Raw genomic sequence first — 24,006 nt, forward strand, 5'->3', positions numbered from 1 at the left:
AGGATCAGTACAGGATAAGTAATGTCATGTATGTACAGTGACTGCACCAGCAGCAGAATAGTGAGTGCAGCTCTGGAGTATAATACAGGATGTAACTCAGGATCAGTACAGGATAAGTAATGTCATGTATGTACACAGTGACTGCACCAGCAGCAGAATAGTGAGTGCAGCTCTGGGGTATAATACAGGATGTAACTCAGGATCAGTACAGGATAAGTAATGTCATGTATGTACACAGTGACTGCACCAGCAGCAGAATAGTGAGTGCAGCTCTGGAGTATAATACAGGATGTGACTCAGGATCAGTACAGGATAAGTAATGTCATGTATGTACACAGTGACTGCACCAGCAGCAGAATAGTGAGTGCAGCTCTGGGGTATAATACAGGATGTAACTCAGGATCAGTACAGGATAAGTAATGTCATGTATGTACACAGTGACTGCACCAGCAGCAGAATAGTGAGTGCAGCTCTGGAGTATAATACAGGATGTAACTCAGGATCAGTACAGGATAAGTAATGTCATGTATGTACACAGTGACTGCACCAGCAGCAGAATAGTGAGTGCAGCTCTGGAGTATAATACAGGATGTAACTCAGGATCAGTACAGGATAAGTAATGTCATGTATGTACACAGTGACTGCACCAGCAGCAGAATAGTGAGTGCAGCTCTGGGGTATAATACAGGATGTAACTCAGGATCAGTACAGGATAAGTAATGTCATGTATGTACACAGTGACTGCACCAGCAGCAGAATAGTGAGTGCAGCTCTGGAGTATAATACAGGATGTAACTCAGGATCAGTACAGGATAAGTAATGTCATGTATGTACACAGTGACTGCACCAGCAGCAGAATAGTGAGTGCAGCTCCTGGGTATAATACAGGATGTAACTCAGGATCAGTACAGGATAAGTAATGTCATGTATGTACACAGTGACTGCACCAGCAGCAGAATAGTGAGTGCAGCTCTGGAGTATAATACAGGATGTAACTCAGGATCAGTACAGGATAAGTAATGTCATGTATGTACACAGTGACTGCACCAGCAGCAGCAGAATAGTGAGTGCAGCTCTGGATACGATTGTCTCTGTGAGCCCTGACATTCCTCAGATGTTATCCCTTGTATACAGAATTTCTTCTTAGACTCGCTGTGTGTTCTCTAATTAGTATAATTATGAGTCACTTGTCGGGGCTTTATAGTAGATGCCCAGGGGCAGCGTTTATGTCATTTGTTATAATTGCCGGAGGGTGAAAAAACAATATGAGATCTCGAAGGAATGAGATACATTGTTCCTGTAAGTGTAAGAAGCTTCCATCGCTGTGTCCTATGAGGCCGGTGTATTATGTGCTGTCCCTAGTATAATGGGGCAGATCCTCTGGTCCTGTCCTGCTGCCGCTTCTTACTACCCTATGGCGGCTCCTTCAGTCCTCTGCAGGACCTGCAGTATGTGGGGGGTCTACGTGCGTGCACCTGGTGAAGCAGGGGTTAATGTAGTTGCTTTGCCGCGCTTATGATTTGATGTCCTGATGATGCGCAGTGATACGGGGATTACCGAATTTAGCTTCACCAGACGCGAGGCTCCTTATCTGATGGCTGTCAGTGGACCCCCCCTTTAAGTTTCTTCGGGTGCATGGCAATATTTACTTTTTCCTCCTTATACACGACTACACAGAGATTGTTTGTTTGTAGTCTGTTACCTTGGAAATGAGAGAGAATTTTCTTAGAGTTGCAGAGACAAAAAGGTTAAAGGAATTTTACCATCAAGACCCCCAGGGACATTACTCCTAGATCCAGGCACCAGGACTGTGGGGTCTTCTATTTGTTTTCCGTGGTCTCCTCCGCCTCTTAAAATCAACTTTTAAGTTTATTCTGATCAGCCTGAAGGGCCCCTCCGTGTTGTAGTTTCACGAGCTGTTACAAAGTGCAGGTGCACTTCTCTCTGGAACTGTGTTACTTTACTTCAGGCAGAGGCAAGGGGAAAGGGAGGGAAGCAAAGGGGGAGACAGTGTAGCAGCCTGTGAAGCTAGAGCATGGAGGAGCTCTGGTAACACCCACCAGAGTCTGTTAGGCTCCTTGGCATAATTATAAAAGTTGATTTTAGAAGGCAGGAGGCCATGGATAACACATATAAGAAGATACCACAGTCCCGGTGCCCGGATCTATCAGTAATGTCCCTGGTTTATCAGGATGGATTTTGATGGTAGATTTCCAGTTTTTCAGTGAAGTCTATTTTCCAGTTTGCTTAATTTTGAAATTCAGTAGTTACCCAATAAAGTACCTAGAATATGGGCCTTCCCTAGTAATGACATGTTCCACCCCTGTGACTTCACACACTCCACACACTGAGTAGCCTGATGTTAGTGATCATAGTGACCCATTTGTTGGTGGACTCCGCGCCGCGGCTCTGCTCCCCCGCGCCGCGGCTCTGCTCCCCCGCGCCGCGGCTCTGCTCCCCCGCGCCGCGGCTCTGCTCCCCCGCGCCGCGGCTCTGCTCCCCCGCGCCGCGGCTCTGCCCCCCCCCCGCACCGCGGCTCTGCCCCCCCCGCGCCGCGGCTCTGCTCCCCCGCACGGCGGCTCTGCTCCCCCGCACGGCGGCTCTGCTCCCCCGCGCCGCGGCTCTGCTCCCCCGCGCCGCGGCTCTGCTCCCCCGCACCGCGGCTCTGCTCCAGGGATGAGCCTGCACCCTGCTATGTATCCGCTGTGTTGCCACATCCGAGCACCTGTGGACCTGGAATAAGGCGTTGTACTGCTGGGAGCTGGTTTGACGGGTTCCCTCTCCCCGTGGGAACATGAAGACTATAATATCACATTTTTTATATTTTGGCAGGAACCGGAGTGGGACGTGAACAGCGCGTTTGTTGCCAACGCTGCGAGTCACATACGACCAAAGAGCAGGAATAAGCACGACAAGAAGCACAGCGCTAACAAGGAGAACGAAGAGAAGGGGCAAGAGGTAACCCTAATAATACACCCCGCTCTCCCTCCTGCCACCACCTCATCCACAAGGTCACCGGTCCCAACACATTCACTACATGGTCCTCAAGGGAATGTCCACGTGGTAGTACCACGTCCTTCTTAGACTCCACATCGGTCATAAAACCGCTGTATTGTATAGGTCCATCTGTAGTCACCAGAACATCTCTGGGCTGTTAGGTAGGTCCATCTCTAGTCACCAGAACATCTCTGGGCTGTTAGGTAGGTCCATCTCTAGTCACCAGAACATCTCTGCTCTGTTAGGTAGGTCCATCTCTAGTCACCAGAACATCTCTGGGCTGTTAGGTAGGTCCATCTCTAGTCACCAGAACATCTCTGCTCTGTTAGGTAGGTCCATCTCTAGTCACCAGAACATCTCTGGGCTGTTAGGTAGGTCCATCTCTAGTCACCAGAACATCTCTGACCTGTTAGGTAGGTCCATCTCTAGTCACCAGAACATCTCTGACCTGTTAGGTAGGTCCATCTCTAGTCACCAGAACATCTCTGACCTGTTAGGTAGGTCCATCTCTATTTACCAGAACATCTCTGACCTGTTAGGTAGGTCCATCTCTAGTCACCAGAACATCTCTGACCTGTTAGGTAGGTCCATCTCTATTTACCAGAACATCTCTGCTCTGTTAGGTAGGTCCATCTCTAGTCACCAGAACATCTCTGACCTGTTAGGTAGGTCCATCTCTAGTCACCAGAACATCTCTGACCTGTTAGGTAGGTCCATCTCTAGTCACCAGAACATCTCTGACCTGTTAGGTAGGTCCATCTCTAGTCACCAGAACATCTCTGACCTGTTAGGTAGGTCCATCTCTATTTACCAGAACATCTCTGACCTGTTAGGTAGGTCCATCTCTAGTCATCAGAACATCTCTGACCTGTTAGGTAGGTCCATCTCTAGTCACCAGAACATCTCTGACCTGTTAGGTAGGTCCATCTCTAGTCACCTGAACATCTCTGGGCTGTTAGGTAGGTCCATCTCTAGTCACCAGAACATCTCTGGGCTGTTAGGTAGGTCCATCTCTAGTCACCGGAACATCTCTGACCTGTTAGGTAGGTCCATCTCTAGTCACCAGAACATCTCTGACCTGTTAGGTAGGTCCATCTCTAGTCACCAGAACATCTCTGACCTGTTAGGTAGGTCCATCTCTAGTCATCAGAACATCTCTGACCTGTTAGGTAGGTCCATCTCTAGTCACCAGAACATCTCTGGGCTGTTAGGTAGGTCCATCTCTAGTCACCAGAACATCTCTGACCTGTTAGGTAGGTCCATCTCTAGTCACCAGAACATCTCTGGGCTGTTAGGTAGGTCCATCTCTAGTCACCAGAACATCTCTGACCTGTTAGGTAGGTCCATCTCTAGTCACCAGAACATCTCTGGGCTGTTAGGTAGGTCCATCTCTAGTCATCAGAACATCTCTGACCTGTTAGGTAGGTCCATCTCAAGTCACCAGAACATCTCTGACCTGTTAGGTAGGTCCATCTCTAGTCACCAGAACATCTCTGACCTGTTAGGTAGGTCCATCTCTAGTCACCAGAACATCTCTGCTCTGTTAGGTAGGTCCATCTCTAGTCACCAGAACATCTCTGCTCTGTTAGGTAGGTCCATTTCTAGTCACCAGAACATCTCTGGGCTGTTAGGTAGGTCCATCTCTAGTCACCAGAACATCTCTGACCTGTTAGGTAGGTCCATCTCTAGTCACCAGAACATCTCTGACCTGTTAGGTAGGTCCATCTCTAGTCACCAGAACATCTCTGCTCTGTTAGGTAGGTCCATCTCAAGTCACCAGAACATCTCTGACCTGTTAGGTAGGTCCATCTCTAGTCACCAGAACATCTCTGCTCTGTTAGGTAGGTCCATCTCTAGTCACCAGAACATCTCTGCTCTGTTAGGTAGGTCCATTTCTAGTCACCAGAACATCTCTGGGCTGTTAGGTAGGTCCATCTCTAGTCACCAGAACATCTCTGACCTGTTAGGTAGGTCCATCTCTAGTCACCAGAACATCTCTGCTCTGTTAGGTAGGTCCATTTCTAGTCACCAGAACATCTCTGGGCTGTTAGGTAGGTCCATCTCTAGTCACCAGAACATCTCTGGGCTGTTAGGTAGGTCCATCTCTAGTCACCAGAACATCTCTGACCTGTTAGGTAGGTCCATCTCTAGTCACCAGAACATCTCTGACCTGTTAGGTAGGTCCATCTCTAGTCACCAGAACATCTCTGGGCTGTTAGGTAGGTCCATCTCTAGTCACCAGAACATCTCTGACCTGTTAGGTAGGTCCATCTCTAGTCACCAGAACATCTCTGACCTGTTAGGTAGGTCCATCTCTAGTCACCAGAACATCTCTGACCTGTTAGGTAGGTCCATCTCTAGTCACCAGAACATCTCTGACCTGTTAGGTAGGTCCATCTCTAGTCACCAGAACATCTCTGACCTGTTAGGTAGGTCCATCTCTAGTCACCAGAACATCTCTGACCTGTTAGGTAGGTCCATCTCTAGTCACCAGAACATCTCTGACCTGTTAGGTAGGTCCATCTCTAGTCACCAGAACATCTCTGACCTGTTAGGTAGGTCCATCTCTAGTCACCAGAACATCTCTGACCTGTTATGTAGGTCCATCTCTAGTCACCAGAACATCTCTGCTCTGTTAGGTAGGTCCATCTCTAGTCACCAGAACATCTCTGGGCTGTTAGGTAGGTCCATCTCTAGTCACCAGAACATCTCTGACCTGTTAGGTAGGTCCATCTCTAGTCACCAGAACATCTCTGGGCTGTTAGGTAGGTCCATCTCTAGTCACCAGAACATCTCTGGGCTGTTAGGTAGGTCCATCTCTAGTCACCAGAACATCTCTGCTCTGTTAGGTAGGTCCATCTCTAGTCACCAGAACATCTCTGGGCTGTTAGGTAGGTCCATCTCTAGTCACCAGAACATCTCTGACCTGTTAGGTAGGTCCATCTCTAGTCACCAGAACATCTCTGGGCTGTTAGGTAGGTCCATCTCTAGTCACCAGAACATCTCTGACCTGTTAGGTAGGTCCATCTCTAGTCACCAGAACATCTCTGCTCTGTTAGGTAGGTCCATCTCTAGTCACCAGAACATCTCTGGGCTGTTAGGTAGGTCCATCTCTAGTCACCAGAACATCTCTAACCTGTTAGGTAGGTCCATCTCTAGTCACCAGAACATCTCTGGGCTGTTAGGTAGGTCCATCTCTAGTCATCAGAACATATCTGACCTGTTAGGTAGGTCCATCTCAAGTCACCAGAACATCTCTGACCTGTTAGGTAGGTCCATCTCTAGTCACCAGAACATCTCTGACCTGTTAGGTAGGTCCATCTCTAGTCACCAGAACATCTCTGACCTGTTAGGTAGGTCCATCTCAAGTCACCAGAACATCTCTGACCTGTTAGGTAGGTCCATCTCTAGTCACCAGAACATCTCTGCTCTGTTAGGTAGGTCCATCTCTAGTCACCAGAACATCTCTGCTCTGTTAGGTAGGTCCATTTCTAGTCACCAGAACATCTCTGGGCTGTTAGGTAGGTCCATCTCTAGTCACCAGAACATCTCTGACCTGTTAGGTAGGTCCATCTCTAGTCACCAGAACATCTCTGCTCTGTTAGGTAGGTCCATTTCTAGTCACCAGAACATCTCTGGGCTGTTAGGTAGGTCCATCTCTAGTCACCAGAACATCTCTGGGCTGTTAGGTAGGTCCATCTCTAGTCACCAGAACATCTCTGACCTGTTAGGTAGGTCCATCTCTAGTCACCAGAACATCTCTGGGCTGTTAGGTAGGTCCATCTCTAGTCACCAGAACATCTCTGACCTGTTAGGTAGGTCCATCTCTAGTCACCAGAACATCTCTGGGCTGTTAGGTAGGTCCATCTCTAGTCACCAGAACATCTCTGCTCTGTTAGGTAGGTCCATCTCTAGTCACCAGAACATCTCTGACCTGTTAGGTAGGTCCATCTCTAGTCACCAGAACATCTCTGACCTGTTAGGTAGGTCCATCTCTAGTCACCAGAACATCTCTGCTCTGTTAGGTAGGTCCATCTCTAGTCACCAGAACATCTCTGACCTGTTAGGTAGGTCCATCTCTAGTCACCAGAACATCTCTGGGCTGTTAGGTAGGTCCATCTCTAGTCACCAGAACATCTCTGACCTGTTAGGTAGGTCCATCTCTAGTCACCAGAACATCTCTGGGCTGTTAGGTAGGTCCATCTCTAGTCACCAGAACATCTCTGCTCTGTTAGGTAGGTCCATCTCTAGTCACCAGAACATCTCTGCTCTGTTAGGTAGGTCCATCTCTAGTCACCAGAACATCTCTGGGCTGTTAGGTAGGTCCATCTCTAGTCACCAGAACATCTCTGACCTGTTAGGTAGGTCCATCTCTAGTCACCAGAACATCTCTGACCTGTTAGGTAGGTCCATCTCTAGTCACCAGAACATCTCTGGGCTGTTAGGTAGGTCCATCTCTAGTCATCAGAACATCTCTGACCTGTTAGGTAGGTCCATCTCTAGTCACCAGAACATCTCTGACCTGTTAGGTAGGTCCATCTCTAGTCATCAGAACATCTCTGACCTGTTAGGTAGGTCCATCTCAAGTCACCAGAACATCTCTGACCTGTTAGGTAGGTCCATCTCTAGTCACCAGAACATCTCTGACCTGTTAGGTAGGTCCATCTCAAGTCACCAGAACATCTCTGACCTGTTAGGTAGGTCCATCTCTAGTCACCAGAACATCTCTGCTCTGTTAGGTAGGTCCATCTCTAGTCACCAGAACATCTCTGACCTGTTAGGTAGGTCCATCTCTAGTCACCAGAACATCTCTGACCTGTTAGGTAGGTCCATTTCTAGTCACCAGAACATCTCTGGGCTGTTAGGTAGGTCCATCTCTAGTCACCAGAACATCTCTGGGCTGTTAGGTAGGTCCATCTCTAGTCACCAGAACATCTCTGGGCTGTTAGGTAGGTCCATCTCTAGTCACCAGAACATCTCTGCTCTGTTAGGTAGGTCCATCTCTAGTCACCAGAACATCTCTGACCTGTTAGGTAGGTCCATCTCTAGTCACCAGAACATCTCTGACCTGTTAGGTAGGTCCATCTCTAGTCACCAGAACATCTCTGCTCTGTTATGTAGGTCCATCTCTAGTCACCAGAACATCTCTGACCTGTTATGTAGGTCCATCTCTAGTCACCAGAACATCTCTGGGCTGTTAGGTAGGTCCATCTCTAGTCACCAGAACATCTCTGGGCTGTTAGGTAGGTCCATCTCTAGTCACCAGAACATCTCTGGGCTGTTAGGTAGGTCCATCTCTAGTCACCAGAACATCTCTGGGCTGTTAGGTAGGTCCATCTCTAGTCACCAGAACATCTCTGACCTGTTAGGTAGGTCCATCTCTAGTCACCAGAACATCTCTGGGCTGTTAGGTAGGTCCATCTCTAGTCACCAGAACATCTCTGGGCTGTTAGGTAGGTCCATCTCTAGTCACCAGAACATCTCTGGGCTGTTAGGTAGGTCCATCTCTAGTCACCAGAACATCTCTGCTCTGTTAGGTAGGTCCATCTCTAGTCACCAGAACATCTCTGCTCTGTTAGGTAGGTCCATCTCTAGTCACCAGAACATCTCTGACCTGTTAGGTAGGTCCATCTCTAGTCATCAGAACATCTCTGACCTGTTAGGTAGGTCCATCTCTAGTCACCAGAACATCTCTGGGCTGTTAGGTAGGTCCATCTCTAGTCATCAGAACATCTCTGGGCTGTTAGGTAGGTCCATCTCTAGTCACCAGAACATCTCTGACCTGTTAGGTAGGTCCATCTCTAGTCACCAGAACATCTCTGACCTGTTAGGTAGGTCCATCTCTAGTCACCAGAACATCTCTGGGCTGTTAGGTAGGTCCATCTCTAGTCACCAGAACATCTCTGGGCTGTTAGGTAGGTCCATCTCTAGTCACCAGAACATCTCTGACCTGTTAGGTAGGTCCATCTCTAGTCACCAGAACATCTCTGACCTGTTATGTAGGTCCATCTCTAGTCACCAGAACATCTCTGGGCTGTTAGGTAGGTCCATCTCTAGTCACCAGAACATCTCTGACCTGTTAGGTAGGTCCATCTCTAGTCACCAGAACATCTCTGACCTGTTAGGTAGGTCCATCTCTAGTCACCAGAACATCTCTGCTCTGTTAGGTAGGTCCATTTCTAGTCACCAGAACATCTCTGGGCTGTTAGGTAGGTCCATCTCTAGTCACCAGAACATCTCTGGGCTGTTGGGTAGGTCCATCTCTAGTCACCAGAACATCTCTGGGCTGTTGGGTAGGTCCGTATCACGTGATGCTCAACCTGTGTAGATTTTCATGTAGATGCTTGATCTGGGGAATTCCGATCAAGTTCTTAAAATCATTTAACATGAATTTTGGAGCGTGACCTAGAATTTTGATAACTTGCCTCTTAAAGGTAGGTGCTTGGTGTGAAACGTTTAGGTAGATGATAAGTGTCGGTGACGTCCATTTGATTGCACAAAGTCATTTAGGAGAACATTATCCAGAACATCACATCGCCTCTGCCATGGTCCGTCTGACACACGTTACCAGCCAGAAGTAATTAACACCAAATTATTGGAAACTGTAAGTGAAGCAATAGGAGAAAGAAATCTACCTTTTTGTTTTTATGCATTGTGAACCAAACATACCTTGAGAATGTTGCAGCGACACTGATGCAGAAACATATCTTGTTTATTCCCTGATCCAAATGGTTTTGCTCAAAAAACAATTATAAAATGCAGGATCTTGGGAAAGCTGGGTGCTGCAGGCTGCCGTTCATAAACACATTACACGGAACTGCCTGAACTGTCCAGACAGGACTAATCAACCTGAGCTGGATGACTCCTACACAGCAGCTGGGGGATGGTGCAGCGATTGATTACTTCTGCCTGTCAGGGACAACACAGTGATGACATAGCCTTGGCTTATGCTGGGCAGGACAAGGCTGGAGCATAATTTAGGGTAAGAGGAGAAGCACCGGAGCAGCCACAGGAGCGACAGAGCCTCATTATCATCATTTTATATTTCGTTTTTTCAGCAAAACCACTCAGATCAGGGATTAAACAAGATATGTTTCTGCATCAGTGTAGCTACAGCATTCTCAAGGTATGTTTGGTTGCATGAAAACAAATGTTAGATTTCCTTTTAACTCCTATAAGAAGTAGGGTTCTACGCGCGGCTACATGACCCCGATGCATAGACCTATTCCCTGAATGTACATGACCCGGACCCCCTATGGCATTGGAGGAGTTGGTGTGGAAGTTGTGGTCATACACGTTCTAGGAACTTTGTGTGATGTTTATTAATAACGTAGTACGGCCTTTTCTTTGTAGGACGACTGCACCAGCACCAACCCCACGGTCCAAAGAGCCAGAGATCTCGCCGGTGAGTGCCGCAGGTTCTTGGAAGACGATCCACATTTTATTCTTGTTGTTCCTAAAATTGTTCTATTCCATTAAAGTTGTGCGTCACTTACTCTCTTCTATAAGATCAGTTCTTCCGCTCAGATACCCTGTTGTTGATGGGAACACATGATGGGAGTTGTAGTCCTATGACAATGTGTGGCCATTGTGATACATTGCATTGTGCATACAGCAGCGCCCGCGACGCACGTGAACCGGAAAGACGCGGCGAGCCCTTTTGCTTTGATCAATGATTTGTCAGCAGGTTTGTGCCGCAGCATGAGGACCGGCTCCGCACATTAACTTCACTGCCTTACAAATTACCTCCAGTCCCCGGGCTGCTAATGGCCCGAATTAATGAACGCACCAAGCGATACAGAGAATAGGTCATAACTGTATGGAAGGGGTAAATATGTAGAAATTAAAGGGACATTCCAGGAAAAACGGATGCACTAATGGCGTCTAAAATTTAGACTTTGACAAAACTTCTTCCTAAAGTTCACAAACTATGAGAGTGACAAGTGCTGAACTGGTGTAGAGCGTGGGCAACGTTCTCTGCCCTAGGCTTCTTCTGGGTTGCTTTGCCTTATTGCAATGTAGGCAAAAATTTGCCAAAATATTCAAAAACTGCTCTTTTAAAGGGCTTTTCCTGCATTGTGGTCATGACGGAAGACCAGAGAAAAAACACACAGTATGGAGCTGGAAGCGAACAGCTGAGCTAAGCTGCAGTAACCCAGCATGGCCACCACACAGGGTATGGCGCTGTCTGCTTCCTTCCCCACTGCTACTAAAATCAGGTGATCAGAGTCAGAATATTTGATAACCTATTTATCTTCAGGATAGATCATCCATATTTATGCTGGAAAACCCCTTTAAATCATTACAAAAATACATTTGCAAAGAGTAAATGAGTAATTAAAGGGGTTGTATCAATTATTTGTGACTAATGTCAACTGCCTTGGTATCTACACAACGGGAGGTCTTGTGGGTGGTTCCTACTAATGTTGTCCAAGGAGGCGGCACCGATACAGCAGAGAATGGGTCTTGGGTACAGAATTCTTGAGGGAAGCCAATAGTTACTTTGGTCTTCTCTGATCCCATAAAGGTTAGTGTACAGCGGCGTGGCCTCCGTGGCCATATTTGCTATTCCACTGGTAAAGTCACTCCGTGTTCCTTTCCACTCCTCCTATTCATTTTTGAGAGTTGTGACCTTTTTGGGTGGTCAGTAATACTGCCGGACCCCTTATTGGAGCGTCACTGGCACATAAGTGTGTAAAGAACCCGGCAGAAGCCTTTTGGGGGGATTTCCAGAGAATCGGCAAAGCTCCTCATGCCTTAATGGTGCAAAGTTTTTGGCAGTACCTCAACTACCTAAAGATGGTCAGAATTTTTAGGACACGCCCATAATTAGAAGGAAAGTTTACATGCTACACGTCCAATTTATGCAATGTTGTCAGGTTAAGGGATACATACATAGTACTAGCCATAGGGGACCCCCGCCATGAAGGTCACAGTACCCCCACTAATCATCCGGCCATAGTGTCCCAGGACTGGCTTCTAACGTTGCCCAGTAAGTCCTAGTTCACCCCTCCGTTGCAATGCAAGGGTGCACCAGCCATGAGGTGAGTTGAGCTACTTACCTCAGGCCACACCAACTTCTGGAAGGGTTCAGTCTGGAGAGGCAGGAGGGGGGGCGGTCTGGAGAGGCAGGAGGGGGGGCGGTCTGGAGAGGCAGGAGGGGGGGGGTCTGGAGAGGCAGGAGGGGGGGGGGTCTGGAGAGGCAGGAGGCGGGGGGGTCATTAGGCAGCTCATTGGGACACTTCTATGTAAGTCTCTGCTGCTCCTCATATTCATTAAAGTGTCTTTTGCGTCTTACAGTCCAAAAATGTTCTTCTGCTTTACATGTGTCTATGATTTTTCTATGTCCCAGCACATAGAGCGGCAGGGCCTGGAGTCACTGAAGTCGTGCCTTTGGCTTTGCGCGGCGTTGCACTAGCAGTAGTTCTATGGTTACACCAGTATACAATGAAAAGTCGCAAAAAAGCTCGACGCCACTTTTTTTTACGCCTACAAAGCCCATCTAACCCAGTGTGAATTTCCCGCACTGTGTTTGGGCTCATGCAGACTGGCAACTTTTAACTTCCGTAGTGCTATACGTTTATTTTTCCGGATAACATTGCAACTCATTGATTTTTACTGGTCTGTTAACATGTCCAGTTTTTTTTTTTGCAAACTAACATGTGGATTGAGGACCTCCATAGGTCCATGGATGAAAACCATATGCGGTCCATTTTTACTCAGCTATTGCTAGGCAACCAATTTGGGCAGGGCAGAAAATAGATAAGAAACCCATCTGTTTGTTTTTTGTTTTTTTTCTAGAAGTAAAAAAATATGTACAGATATAAGGACGATTTTAACCCCGTTTGAATGAGCCCTTAAAGAGAACCTGTCACCAGGGACCTCATTTTCACTAAAGACAGGTAGCCGAAGCCCATCACACCTGCAGAGCACATCTGTCTTTCCGCCTTCTATAAGCATTTGCATTACAATATAATTGTGTGTTATAACTTGCCTTGCACCCTGACAGAATCCTCTGTGTAGTCCCAGGGGTTGGGTTTTGTTTTGAATACATTAAAAAAACATGTGACTTGTCGGTGCTGCCGACTCCTCAGCTCTCAGCCCCCACCTTTGTGCTCCTGTACAGCTTCTCCCACTGTTGTATGATTACCAGGTGGGAAGAGCTGCACAGGAGCACAAAGGTGGAGAGCTGAGGAGTTGTTTTTGAAACTCCAAACCAAAGCCCAACCCCTGCGACTACACAGAGGATTATGTCAGGGTGCAAGGTAAGTTATAACACACAATTATATTGTAATGCAAATGCTTGCAGAAAGGCAGATGTGCTCTGCAGGTGTGAGGGGCTTCTGTAACCTGTCTTTAGTGAACATGAGGTCCCTGGTGACAGGTTCCCTTTATAATTTATTTCTTATTTTAGGTAGTGTTTAGAGAATACATAAGTGTTATAAACTACAATAAAGATGCAGTTTGGCGCGGCGTCGCTCTATCGTGCACAACATGGAGTTCTGAATCCTTTCTCTGTCCGTTTATATGATGCAATGTTCTGCAGAGACGTTACAATATGTTCTGCAACGTCGGGTTGTTTTTAGTCTCTTAATATTTTAATGAGCTAAATAATTAAAACCTAAAAACGTGAAAAAAAAAGTCTAAAAGCAGAAAAATTGAAGGTCTCCATGTGACGTGTTGCACAACATCCGGTTATTTTTAGTAATTGTTCTTAGAACCTTGCGACACATTTTATTGTGTTTATAATGTGAATTAAATACCGTTCAGAGAAATTATAACGTGTTACATGACGCCCCGAGATGTTTTCACTGTTATTTTATGCAAAATATTTTAATGGAATCCTATATATGTTTTTATTAGTTTACTAAATGGACCAAGCATATTTTTATTTTACACCTTCCAAAGCCACTAATGGGGGAGAAGCCATGAAACCACCAAAATATACAGAGCAGGGGATGCGGAGGTAACCCGCTAGGGGGTGAATGGACGCCCCTGAGTTATTACACTGGGGAGCACTCATTTTAGTTGCCTTTAAAAGTTGGAACAGTTTTTAAATTCTATCTGGGGCCCTGATTCTGGAAATGAAACACATTTTCCCCTATAAGCTCTGCTTTTGGATGAGGTCATCTTCATGTAGTGGCTCTCCTGTGTCTTGGTGCCCTGTAATGAGGTCATCTTCATGTAGTGGCTCTCCTGTGTCTTGGTGCCCTGTAATGAGGTCCTCCTCGTGTTGTGGCTCCCCTGTGTGTTGGTGGCTTGTAATGAGGTCCTCCTGTAGTGGCTCTCCTGTGTCTTGGTGGCCTGTAATTAGGTCCCCCTCCTGTAGTGGCTCTCCTGTGTCTTGGTTGCCCTGGAATGAGGTCCCCCTCCTGTAGTGGCTCTCCTGTGTCTTGGTTGCCCTGGAATGAGGTCCTCCTCATGGTGTGGCTCTCCTGTGTCTTGGTGGCCTGTAATGAGGTCCTCCTTGTGTTGTGGCTCTCCTGTGTCTTGGTGGCCTGTGATGAGGTCCTCCTCGTGTTGTTGCTCTTCTGTGTCTTGGTGGCCTGTAATAAGGTCCTCCTCGTGTTGTGGCTCTCCTGTGTCTTGGTGCCCTGTAATGAGGTCCTCCTCGTGTTGTGGCTCTCCTGTGTCTTGGTTGCCCTGTAATGAGGTTCTCCTCTTGTTGTGGCTCTTCTGTGTCTTGGTGGCCTGTAATGAGGTCCTCATGTTGTGGCTCTCCTGTGTCTTGGTGGTCTATAATGAGGTCCTCCTAGTGTTGTGGCTCTCCTGTGTCTTGGTGTCCTGTAATGAGGTCCTCCTCGTGTTGTGGCTCTCCTGTGTCTTGGTGGCCTGTAATGAGGTTCTCCTCGTGTTGTGGCTCTCCTGTGTCTTGGTGGTCTATAATGAGGTCCTCTTCGTGTTGTGGCTCTCCTGTGTCTTCGTGGCCTGTAATGGGGTCCTCCTCATGTTGTGGCTCTCCTGTGTCTTGGTGTCCTGTAATGAGGTCCTCCTCATGTTGTGGCTCTCCTGTGTCTTGGTGGCCTGTAATGAGGTCCTCCTCATGTTGTGGCTCTCCTGTGTCTTGGTGGTCTATAATGAGGTCCTCCTCATGTTGTGGCTCTCCTGTGTCTTGGTGGTCTATAATGAGGTCCTCTTCGTGTTGTGGCTCTCCTGTGTCTTGGTGGCCTGTAATGGGGTCCTCCTCATGTTGTGGCTCTCCTGTGTCTTGGTGTCCTGTAATGAGGTCCTCCTCATGTTGTGGCTCTCCTGTGTCTTGGTGGTCTATAATGAGGTCCTCTTCGTGTTGTGGCTCTCCTGTGTCTTGGTGGCCTGTAATGGGGTCCTACTCATGTTGTGGCTCTCCTGTGTCTTGGTGGCCTGTAATGAGGTCCTCCGCTTGTTGTGGCTCTCCTGTGTCTTGGTGGCCTGTAATGAGGTCCTCCTCATGTTGTGGCTCTCCTGTGTCTTGGTGGTCTATAATGAGGTCCTCTTCGTGTTGTGGCTCTCCTGTGTCTTGGTGGCCTGTAATGGGGTCCTCCTCATGTTGTGGCTCTCCTGTGTCTTGGTGGCCTGTAATGAGGTCCTCCTCTTGTTGTGGCTCTCCTGTGTCTTGGTGGCCTGTAATGAGGTCCTCATGGTGTGGCTCTCCTGTGTCTTGGTGGTCTATAATGAGGTCCTCCTCATGTTGTGGCTCTCCTGTGTCTTGGTGTCCTGTAATGAGGTCCTCCTCGTGTTGTGGCTCTCCTGTGTCTTGGTGGCCTGTAATGGGGTCCTCCTCATGTTGTGGCTCTCCTGTTTCTTGGTGGTCTATAATGGGGTCCTCCTCATGTTGTGGCTCTCCTGTGTCTTGGTGGTCTATAATGAGGTCCTCCTCGTGTTGTGGCTCTCCTGTGTCTTGGTTGCCCTGTAATGAGGTTCTGCTCTTGTTGTGGCTCTCCTGTGTCTTGGTGGCCTGTAATGAGGTCCTCATGGTGTGGCTCTCCTGTGTCTTGGTGGCCTGTAATGAGGTCCTCCTCATGTTGTGGCTCTCCTGTGTCTTGGTGGCCTGTAATGAGGTCCTCCTCATGTTGTGGCTCTCCTGTGTCTTGGTGGTCTATAATGAGGTCCTCCTCATGTTGTGGCTCTCCTGTGTCTTGGTTTCCTGTAATGAGGTCCTCCTCTTGTTGTGGCTCTCCTGTGTCTTGGTGGCCTGTAATGAGGTCCTCGTGTTGTGGCTCTCCTGTGTCTTGGTGGCCTGTAATGAGGTCCTCCTCGTGTTGTGGCTCTCCTGTGTCTTGGTTGCCCTGTAATGAGGTCCTCCTCGTGTTGTGGCTCTCCTGTGTCTTGGTGTCCTGTAATGAGGTCCTCCTCGTGTTGTGGCTCTCCTGTGTCTTGGTTGCCCTGTAAGGAGGTTCTCCTCTTGTTGTGGCTCTTCTGTGTCTTGGTGGCCTGTATTGAGGTCCTCCTCGTGTTGTGGCTCTCCTGTGTCTTGGTGGCCTGTAATGAGGTCCTCCTCGTGTTGTGGCTCTCCTGTGTCTTGGTGGCCTGTAATGAGGTCCTCCTCGTGTTGTGGCTCTCCTGTGTCTTGGTGGCCTGTAATGAGGTCCTCATGGTGTGGCTCTCCTGTGTCTTGGTGGTCTATAATGAGGTCCTCCTCATGTTGTGGCTCTCCTGTGTCTTGGTGTCCTGTAATGAGGTCCTCCTCGTGTTGTGGCTCTCCTGTGTCTTGGTGGCCTGTAATGGGGTCCTCCTCATGTTGTGGCTCTCCTGTTTCTTGGTGGTCTATAATGGGGTCCTCCTCATGTTGTGGCTCTCCTGTGTCTTGGTGGTCTATAATGAGGTCCTCCTCATGTTGTGGCTCTCCTGTGTCTTGGTGTCCTGTAATGAGGTCCTCCTCGTGTTGTGGCTCTCCTGTGTCTTGGTGGCCTGTAATGAGGTCCTCCTCATGTTGTGGCTCTCCTGTGTCTTGGTGGTCTATAATGAGGTCCTCCTCATGTTGTGGCTCTCCTGTGTCTTGGTTTCCTGTAATGAGGTCCTCCTCGTGTTTTGGCTCTCCTGTGTCTTGGTGGCCTGTAATGAGGTCCTCCTCATGTTGTGTCTCTCCTGTGTCTTGGTGTCCTGTAATGAGGTCCTCCTCGTGTTGTGGCTCTCCTGTGTCTTGGTGGCCTGTAATGAGGTCCTCCTCATGTTGTGTCTCTCCTGTGTCTTGGTGTCCTGTAATGAGGTCCTCCTCGTGTTGTGGCTCTCCTGTGTCTTGGTGGTCTATAATGAGGTCCTCCTCATGTTGTGGCTCTCCTGTGTCTTGGTGTCCTGTAATGAGATCCTCCTCGTGTTGTGGCTCTCCTGTGTCTTGGTGGCCATGTAATGAGGTCCTCCTCGTGTTGTGGCTCTCCTGTGTCTTGGTGGCCTGTAATGAGGTCCTCCTCGTGTTGTGGCTCTCCTGTGTCTTGGTGGCCTGTAATGAGGTCCTCCTTGTGTTGTGGCTCTCCTGTGTCTTGGTTGCCCTGTAATGAGGTCCTCCTCGTGTTGTGGCTCTCCTGTGTCTTGGTGGTCTATAATGAGGTTCTCCTCATGTTGTGGCTCTCCTGTGTCTTGGTGCCCTGTAATGAGGTCCTCCTCGTGTTGTGGCTCTCCTGTGTCTTGGTGGCCTGTAATGAGGTCCTCCTCTTGTTGTGGCTCTCCTGTGTCTTGGTGGCCTGTAATGAGGTTCTCCTCGTGTTGTGGCTCTCCTGTGTCTTGGTGGTCTATAATGAGGTCCTCCTCGTGTTGTGGCTCTCCTGTGTCTTGGTTGCCCTGTAATGAGGTCCTCCTCGTGTTGTGGCTCTCCTGTGTCTTGGTGGTCTATAATGAGGTCCTCCTCGTGTTGTGGCTCTCCTGTGTCTTGGTTGCCCTGTAATGAGGTCCTCCTCGTGTTGTGGCTCTCCTGTGTCTTGGTGGCCTGTAAGGAGGTCCTCCTCTTGTTGTGGCTCTCCTGTGTCTTGGTGGCCTGTAATGAGGTTCTCCTCGTGTTGTGGCTCTCCTGTGTCTTGGTGGTCTATAATGAGGTCCTCCTCGTGTTGTGGCTCTCCTGTGTCTTGGTGGCCTGTAATGAGGTCCTCCTCGTGTTGTGGCTCTCCTGTGTCTTGGTGGCCTGTAATGAGGTCCTCCTCGTGTTGTGGCTCTCCTGTGTCTTGGTGGCCTTTAATGAGGTCCTCCTCGTGTTGTGGCTCTCCTGTGTCTTGGTGGCCTGTAATGAGGTCCTCCTCTTGTTGTGGCTCTCCTGTGTCTTGGTGGCCTGTAATGAGGTCCTCCTCGTGTTGTGGCTCTCCTGTGTCTTGGTGGTCTATAATGAGGTCCTCCTCGTTTTTTGGCTCTCCTGTGTCTTGGTGTCCTGTAATGAGGTCCTCCTCGTGTTGTGGCTCTCCTGTGTCTTGGTGGCCTGTAATGAGGTCCTCCTCTTGTTGTGGCTCTCCTGTGTCTTGGTGGCCTGTAATGAGGTCCTCCTCGTGTTGTGGCTCTCCTGTGTCTTGGTGGTCTATAATGTGGTCCTCCTCGTGTTGTGGCTCTCCTGTGTCTTGGTGTCCTGTAATGAGGTCCTCCTCGTGTTGTGGCTCTCCTGTGTCTTGGTGTCCTGTAATAAGGTCCTCCTTGTGTTGTGGCTCTCCTGTGTCTTGGTGGTCTATAATGAGGTCCTCCTCGTGTTGTGGCTCTCCTGTGTCTTGGTTGCCCTGTAATGAGGTCCTCCTCGTGTTGTGGCTCTCCTGTGTCTTGGTGGCCTGTAATGAGGTCCTCCTCGTGTTGTGGCTCTCCTTTGTCTTGGTGGCCTGTAATGAGGTCCTCCTCGTGTTGTGGCTCTCCTGTGTCTTGGTGGTCTATAATGAGGTCCTCCTTCCATAGTGGCTCTCCTGTGTCTTGGTGGCCTGTAATCAGGTCCTCCTCGTGTTGTGGCTCTCCTGTGTCTTGGTGTCCTGTAATGAGGTCCTCCTCGTGTTGTGGCTCTCCTGTGTCTTGGTGGCCTGTAATGAGGTCCTCCTCGTGTTGTGGCTCTCCTGTGTCTTGGTGGCCTGTAATGAGGTCGTCCTCGTGTTGTGGCTCTCCTGTGTCTTGGTGGCCTGTAATGAGGTGGGGTACTGGTACTGTTCCTCTTGTCCACGCTTCCCCTTGGTGACCGAGCTCCTCTTTGACCAGAGACACAAAGCCGTAGAGCAGCTTCTCCTGTGATGGTCTTATTCTATGTGTTTTGTATGATTGTGTTGCCTCTTTCTGACCTCCGTGGGGGCCGGGAGCGTTCCGGACATTCCGTGCACATGGATTCCGGCATTCCCGGCCTCTTTGTCACTTTACATTCTCCATTCTTCCAGAACAAGGAATTAATTCAGTGAAAGACGGAAACTACACCAAAGCGATTGAACTGTTTAGTGAAGCCATCAGATTAGATCCTAAGGATTACAGGTAAGTCGTTGTGTGCAGTCAGGGAGCGTCGGGTGGGGGGTGGGGGGGTTATGTCTCCCCCATTATCTGCGCTGCAGTGTAAATGGGATTTGTGTTGCGATTCCTTGAATTTTCGGGAGATATTTGTTTGCTACGATAATGTCCTTTATCTCTGTGTGTAGCCTCATCCTCTTGTCATGGCGGGTTATAGGGACACAGTCATAGTGTGAATAGGGACATAAAATATACTGGTCACAACTTTGATTAAAATTGGGTTTAAAAAGGATTTTTTTATCATAATTGACGTCCTTTGAATACGGGTCCAATGTTTGATCGTAGCCGATCCACATGATTGACAGAATGGGGGACCTTATCCTCTGTCCTATAATTGGGACTATAGTTACTGGGTCCCTTATAACTGAACCTATGTCCTTGTCAATGAACTACCTACCTCTGCATTATTAATATATATGCAAATAAGCATCATGGGGCATTATGGGCGTGGCCGTGAGGTCCAGTGGATCTCTTAAAGGGCATCTACCACCAGGATGCAGGACTGTATGCAAATGAGCCTGAGGAGCTTTAAGCCCAGTTACACCACCCAACACTTCCCACTCAGTCGCAATTGTCTGCTCCTTGTTCCCTAGAGAGGGTGCACCAGACCTCATAGTCACACCCCTGGTGCACCGCAGTGCTCATTTGCATATGAGTTATGGAGCACAGGCATATGTTTCGTTATTGTGACTTGGGAACTTGCAGTCCGGTCTGTTTCCAGCCTTTAGGCCCTTATAGGGGGTCGTCTGACTCATCTGATGATTTTGCGTTGCATCGTATCCCCGCACTCTCTCCCTATAAGAAGCCGCGGTCCAGCGATCAGTGTATTTGTATTCCAGAGACTTGTTATGTCACCCGCACCCCCACAATGCATTGCTGTCTGGCACCCGGGGGCAGCAAAATACCAGAATGGAAATGAACAGAGAAATCAAAATCCGCTTATGATAAGTAAAGCAAATTATTAACGAGGGTCGGCAACATCTTATGGAGGGTTCAGCTGCCAATTTAAAAAAAAATTTCTTTGTGGAGTTTAACCCCTTTGCTTCAGGGACATTTTAATCCATCAAAAATCCTGCACGTGTATTGCAGTCATGCCATATGTTTTTAGTCATCCAAAAAAAAGAAAAAATCTTTTTTACACCAATTAAGAATTCTGTTGAGCACACACAGCTCTGCTACTTCCATTCATTCACTTATATTTAGTCCTCTACATCTATCCATTCATTCACATACTCTCAGCCCTGCAACATCCATTCATTCACATATACTCAGCCCTGCTACATCCATTCACTCACATATACTCAGCCCTGCTACATCCACTTATTCACATACACTCAGCACTGCTACATCCATTTATTTACATACACTCAGCCCTGCTACATCCATTCACTTACATATACTCAGCTCTGATACATCCATTTATTTACATACACTCAGCCCTGCTACATCCATTCACTTACATATACTCAGCTCTGCTACATCCGCATATATTTAGTCCTCTACATCCATCCATTCATTCACATACTCTCAGCCCTCCTACATCCATTCATTCACATACTCTGTCCTGCTACATCCACTCATTTACATACTCAGCCCTGCTACATCCACTCATTTACATACTCAGCCCTGCTACATCCACTCATTTACATACACTCAGCTCTGCTACATCCATTCACTTACATATAGTCAGCTCTGCTACATCCACATATATTTAGTCCTCTACATCCATCCATTCATTCACATACTCTCAGCCCTCCTACATCCATTCATTCACATACTCTGTCCTGCTACATCCACTCATTTACATACACTCAGCTCTGCTACATCCATTCACTTACATATAGTCAGCTCTGCTACATCCATTCACTTACATATACTCAGCTCTGCTACATCCACATATATTTAGTCCTCTACATCCATCCATTCATTCACATACTCTCAGTCCTGCTACATCCATTCATTCACATACTCTGTCCTGCTACATCCACTCATTTACATACTCAGCCCTGCTACATCCACTCATTTACATACACTCAGCTCTGCTACATCCATTCACTTACATATACTCAGCTCTGCTACATCCACATATATTTAGTCATCTACATCCATCCATTCATTCACATATTCTCAGTCCTGCTACATCCATTCATTCACATACTCTCAGTCCTGCTACATCCATTCATTCACATACTCTCAGTCCTGCTACATCCACTCATTTACATACACTCAGCCCTGCTACATCCGCTCATTTACATACACTCAGCTCTGCTACATCCATTCACTTACATATACTCAGCTCTGCTACATCCACATATATCCATTCATTCACATACTCTCAGCCCTCCTACATCCATTCATTCCCATACTCTAAGCCCTGCTACATCCATTCACTTACATATACTCACTCCCTAGGAGTTTGCAGTGAAACGCATACGATCGGTAAGCAATCGCTAATGAGATCGGGCCGGGGAACCACCCCCGGTGATGGCGCTGTGCCTGTAAACCTATAAAGACCAAGGATATTAGTGGATTCCTTTGTGTTTAAGGCGACTTACCCATTAATGCTCCTCTGCATCTCTTCCCCATTGAGAGCTGATGGTACAGAGGTTTTCACTCCGATTTTGGGCTAAAACCATTGCAAATGATTTTTATATCGTGGATTTCTGCTGCATGATGCTACCACTAGGGGGAGCTTACTGTGTACAGTGCAATGTATAGCGGGATGCAGTGAGATGTTCTTTGCAAGTTGTTAGTCTACTCTAAGGAACCCACTATAGTCCGTAATTGTCTACGTGGATGTGACGACTTTCGTAACGATAGAACAGATAAATGAATCGCCGGGCACTAAACAAGTCTTACTATCTGCAGATACAATAGTAATTTATAGTGAATCATTGATGTGTCTTGTACTTTGCAGGTATTTCGGTAATCGGTCCTATTGCTATGAGCAGCTGGAGCTGTACCCCAAGGCTCTGGTGGATGCGGATGTTTCCATACAGCTCTCCGCCGATTGCCCGAAGGGTTATTTCAGGAAAGGCCGTGCCCTAAAAGGATGCAATGTACGGAGCTCTGCGTAATAACCGCTATGGGCGTAATAGTCATGTGCGATTATCCCCTCCCCCTTCTCCCTAATGGAATATCTTTCCTGCGTGTATATACAGCACTGAGTGTATATAGCGTTACACGGAGAGGCAGCCAGAGATCTTATTGGCTTGGATTTTAAGGGATTTTTGTCCCCACTAAATTATCAGGTGGAGCATAAAATATCCTTTGTAACATTCCCACTCTTTTACCTATTAACCCCCCCCCCCCCCCTCCAAAATCAAACGCAAGTGAGCTGAGAAGAGACACTTTTTTTGCCTCAGTTGAGTCTCTTCATATCTTTTGGCTTTTTCTCAGCTAGAATCATGGTTCTGGTGTCATAGTAAAGATAAGAATCTTGTCTCTCCAAAGGAATCATGATTGTTAATGATGTTCTATGTGCCATAAAACTGGAGATGCAGGCAATGAAATGCGAATGTAAACTGTAGACAATGATACATTTCCTATGTTCTTAAAGGGGTTGTCCGAGACCCTAAAAAAATATATATGTGGCCAGGATGGGGCTGCATAAAAAATTAAACATTTGCCTACCTCCGTGGTCCCTCCCAGTACCCCGCGCTGCCATTTTTGTTTGTTTACAGCGGCACGGAAGTTCAGCTGAATTTGGCTTCTGGCCACGCCCACCCGTCCCCATTTCCAGAGCGGTACAATGCACGGGTGGGCGTGGCCATCCAGAAGCCGTACTCATCAGCGTTTCTGTGTTGTAAATAGACAGGGGCACGGATCGGACAGACGGCAGCATAGGACGCCGGGAGGGACCACGGAGGTAGGTAAATGTTTATTTTTTTATACAGCCCCCTCCCGGCGTCATATTTTTTTTAAGGTCTCGTAAAACCCCTTTTAGAACATAGTCAGGAAATGTATCTACAGCTCACATTCCCAATTATGTCTTTCACTGCCTGTTTTATAGTACATCATTAACAGTCATGATTCCTTTTGAGAGACAAGACTTTTATCTTTACTATGACACCAGAACCGTGATTCTAGCTGACAAAGAGGGGGCAAAAAAGGGTCTTGGACAACCCCTTTAACTGCATGTATCTTCAGTTCTGTAACCTTCATAATCATAACCTTTGAGGAGTTATGAAAGATTAGATTCTCACCTGCAGCTGCTGAAGTGACTCCCCTTTGAACCTCTCAAAGTGACTCATCTCAGGATACATATGGCTCTTGGCTCGTTTGCACATGACTTTATAGATAAACTGATGAGATTCTAGGAAGGCCATTTCAGATCACACCTAAGGGAGCTGCTAGCAGCCTCTCCTGGGCCCCAAAACAGTGCATTAATCTGCCGAAAATTTTCCTCACCCTTACGTAAGCCTGGCTCCGGATATCACCAGAAGGTGGCGCAGTACTCGGTGCGTTAAGTTTGATGTCTCCATTATCCTAGTTGGGCCCTGTACTGTCATAGAGCTGCTGATCCATCATAGACCCACTCACCTGACAGTAGAGAGACAAATTAGCATATTGGGTTGCCAAAAT

General features: G+C 47.7%; 1 protein-coding gene across 1 annotated transcript in view; it reads left to right on the forward strand.

The window, feature by feature from the left end:
* LOC140106745 (uncharacterized) overlaps positions 1-24,006 on the forward strand; it is an 84,353-nt gene that overhangs the window by 40,894 nt on the left and 19,453 nt on the right. The window contains exons 5-8 of the mRNA XM_072131364.1: positions 2,833-2,958; positions 10,351-10,402; positions 19,299-19,389; positions 22,340-22,481. Coding sequence (XP_071987465.1) covers positions 2,833-2,958; positions 10,351-10,402; positions 19,299-19,389; positions 22,340-22,481 — 411 coding nt within the window. The remainder of the gene's footprint in view (positions 1-2,832; positions 2,959-10,350; positions 10,403-19,298; positions 19,390-22,339; positions 22,482-24,006) is intronic.

This window comes from Engystomops pustulosus, chromosome 11 (genome assembly GCF_040894005.1).
Source record: "Engystomops pustulosus chromosome 11, aEngPut4.maternal, whole genome shotgun sequence".
NCBI lineage: Eukaryota > Metazoa > Chordata > Amphibia > Anura > Leptodactylidae > Engystomops > Engystomops pustulosus.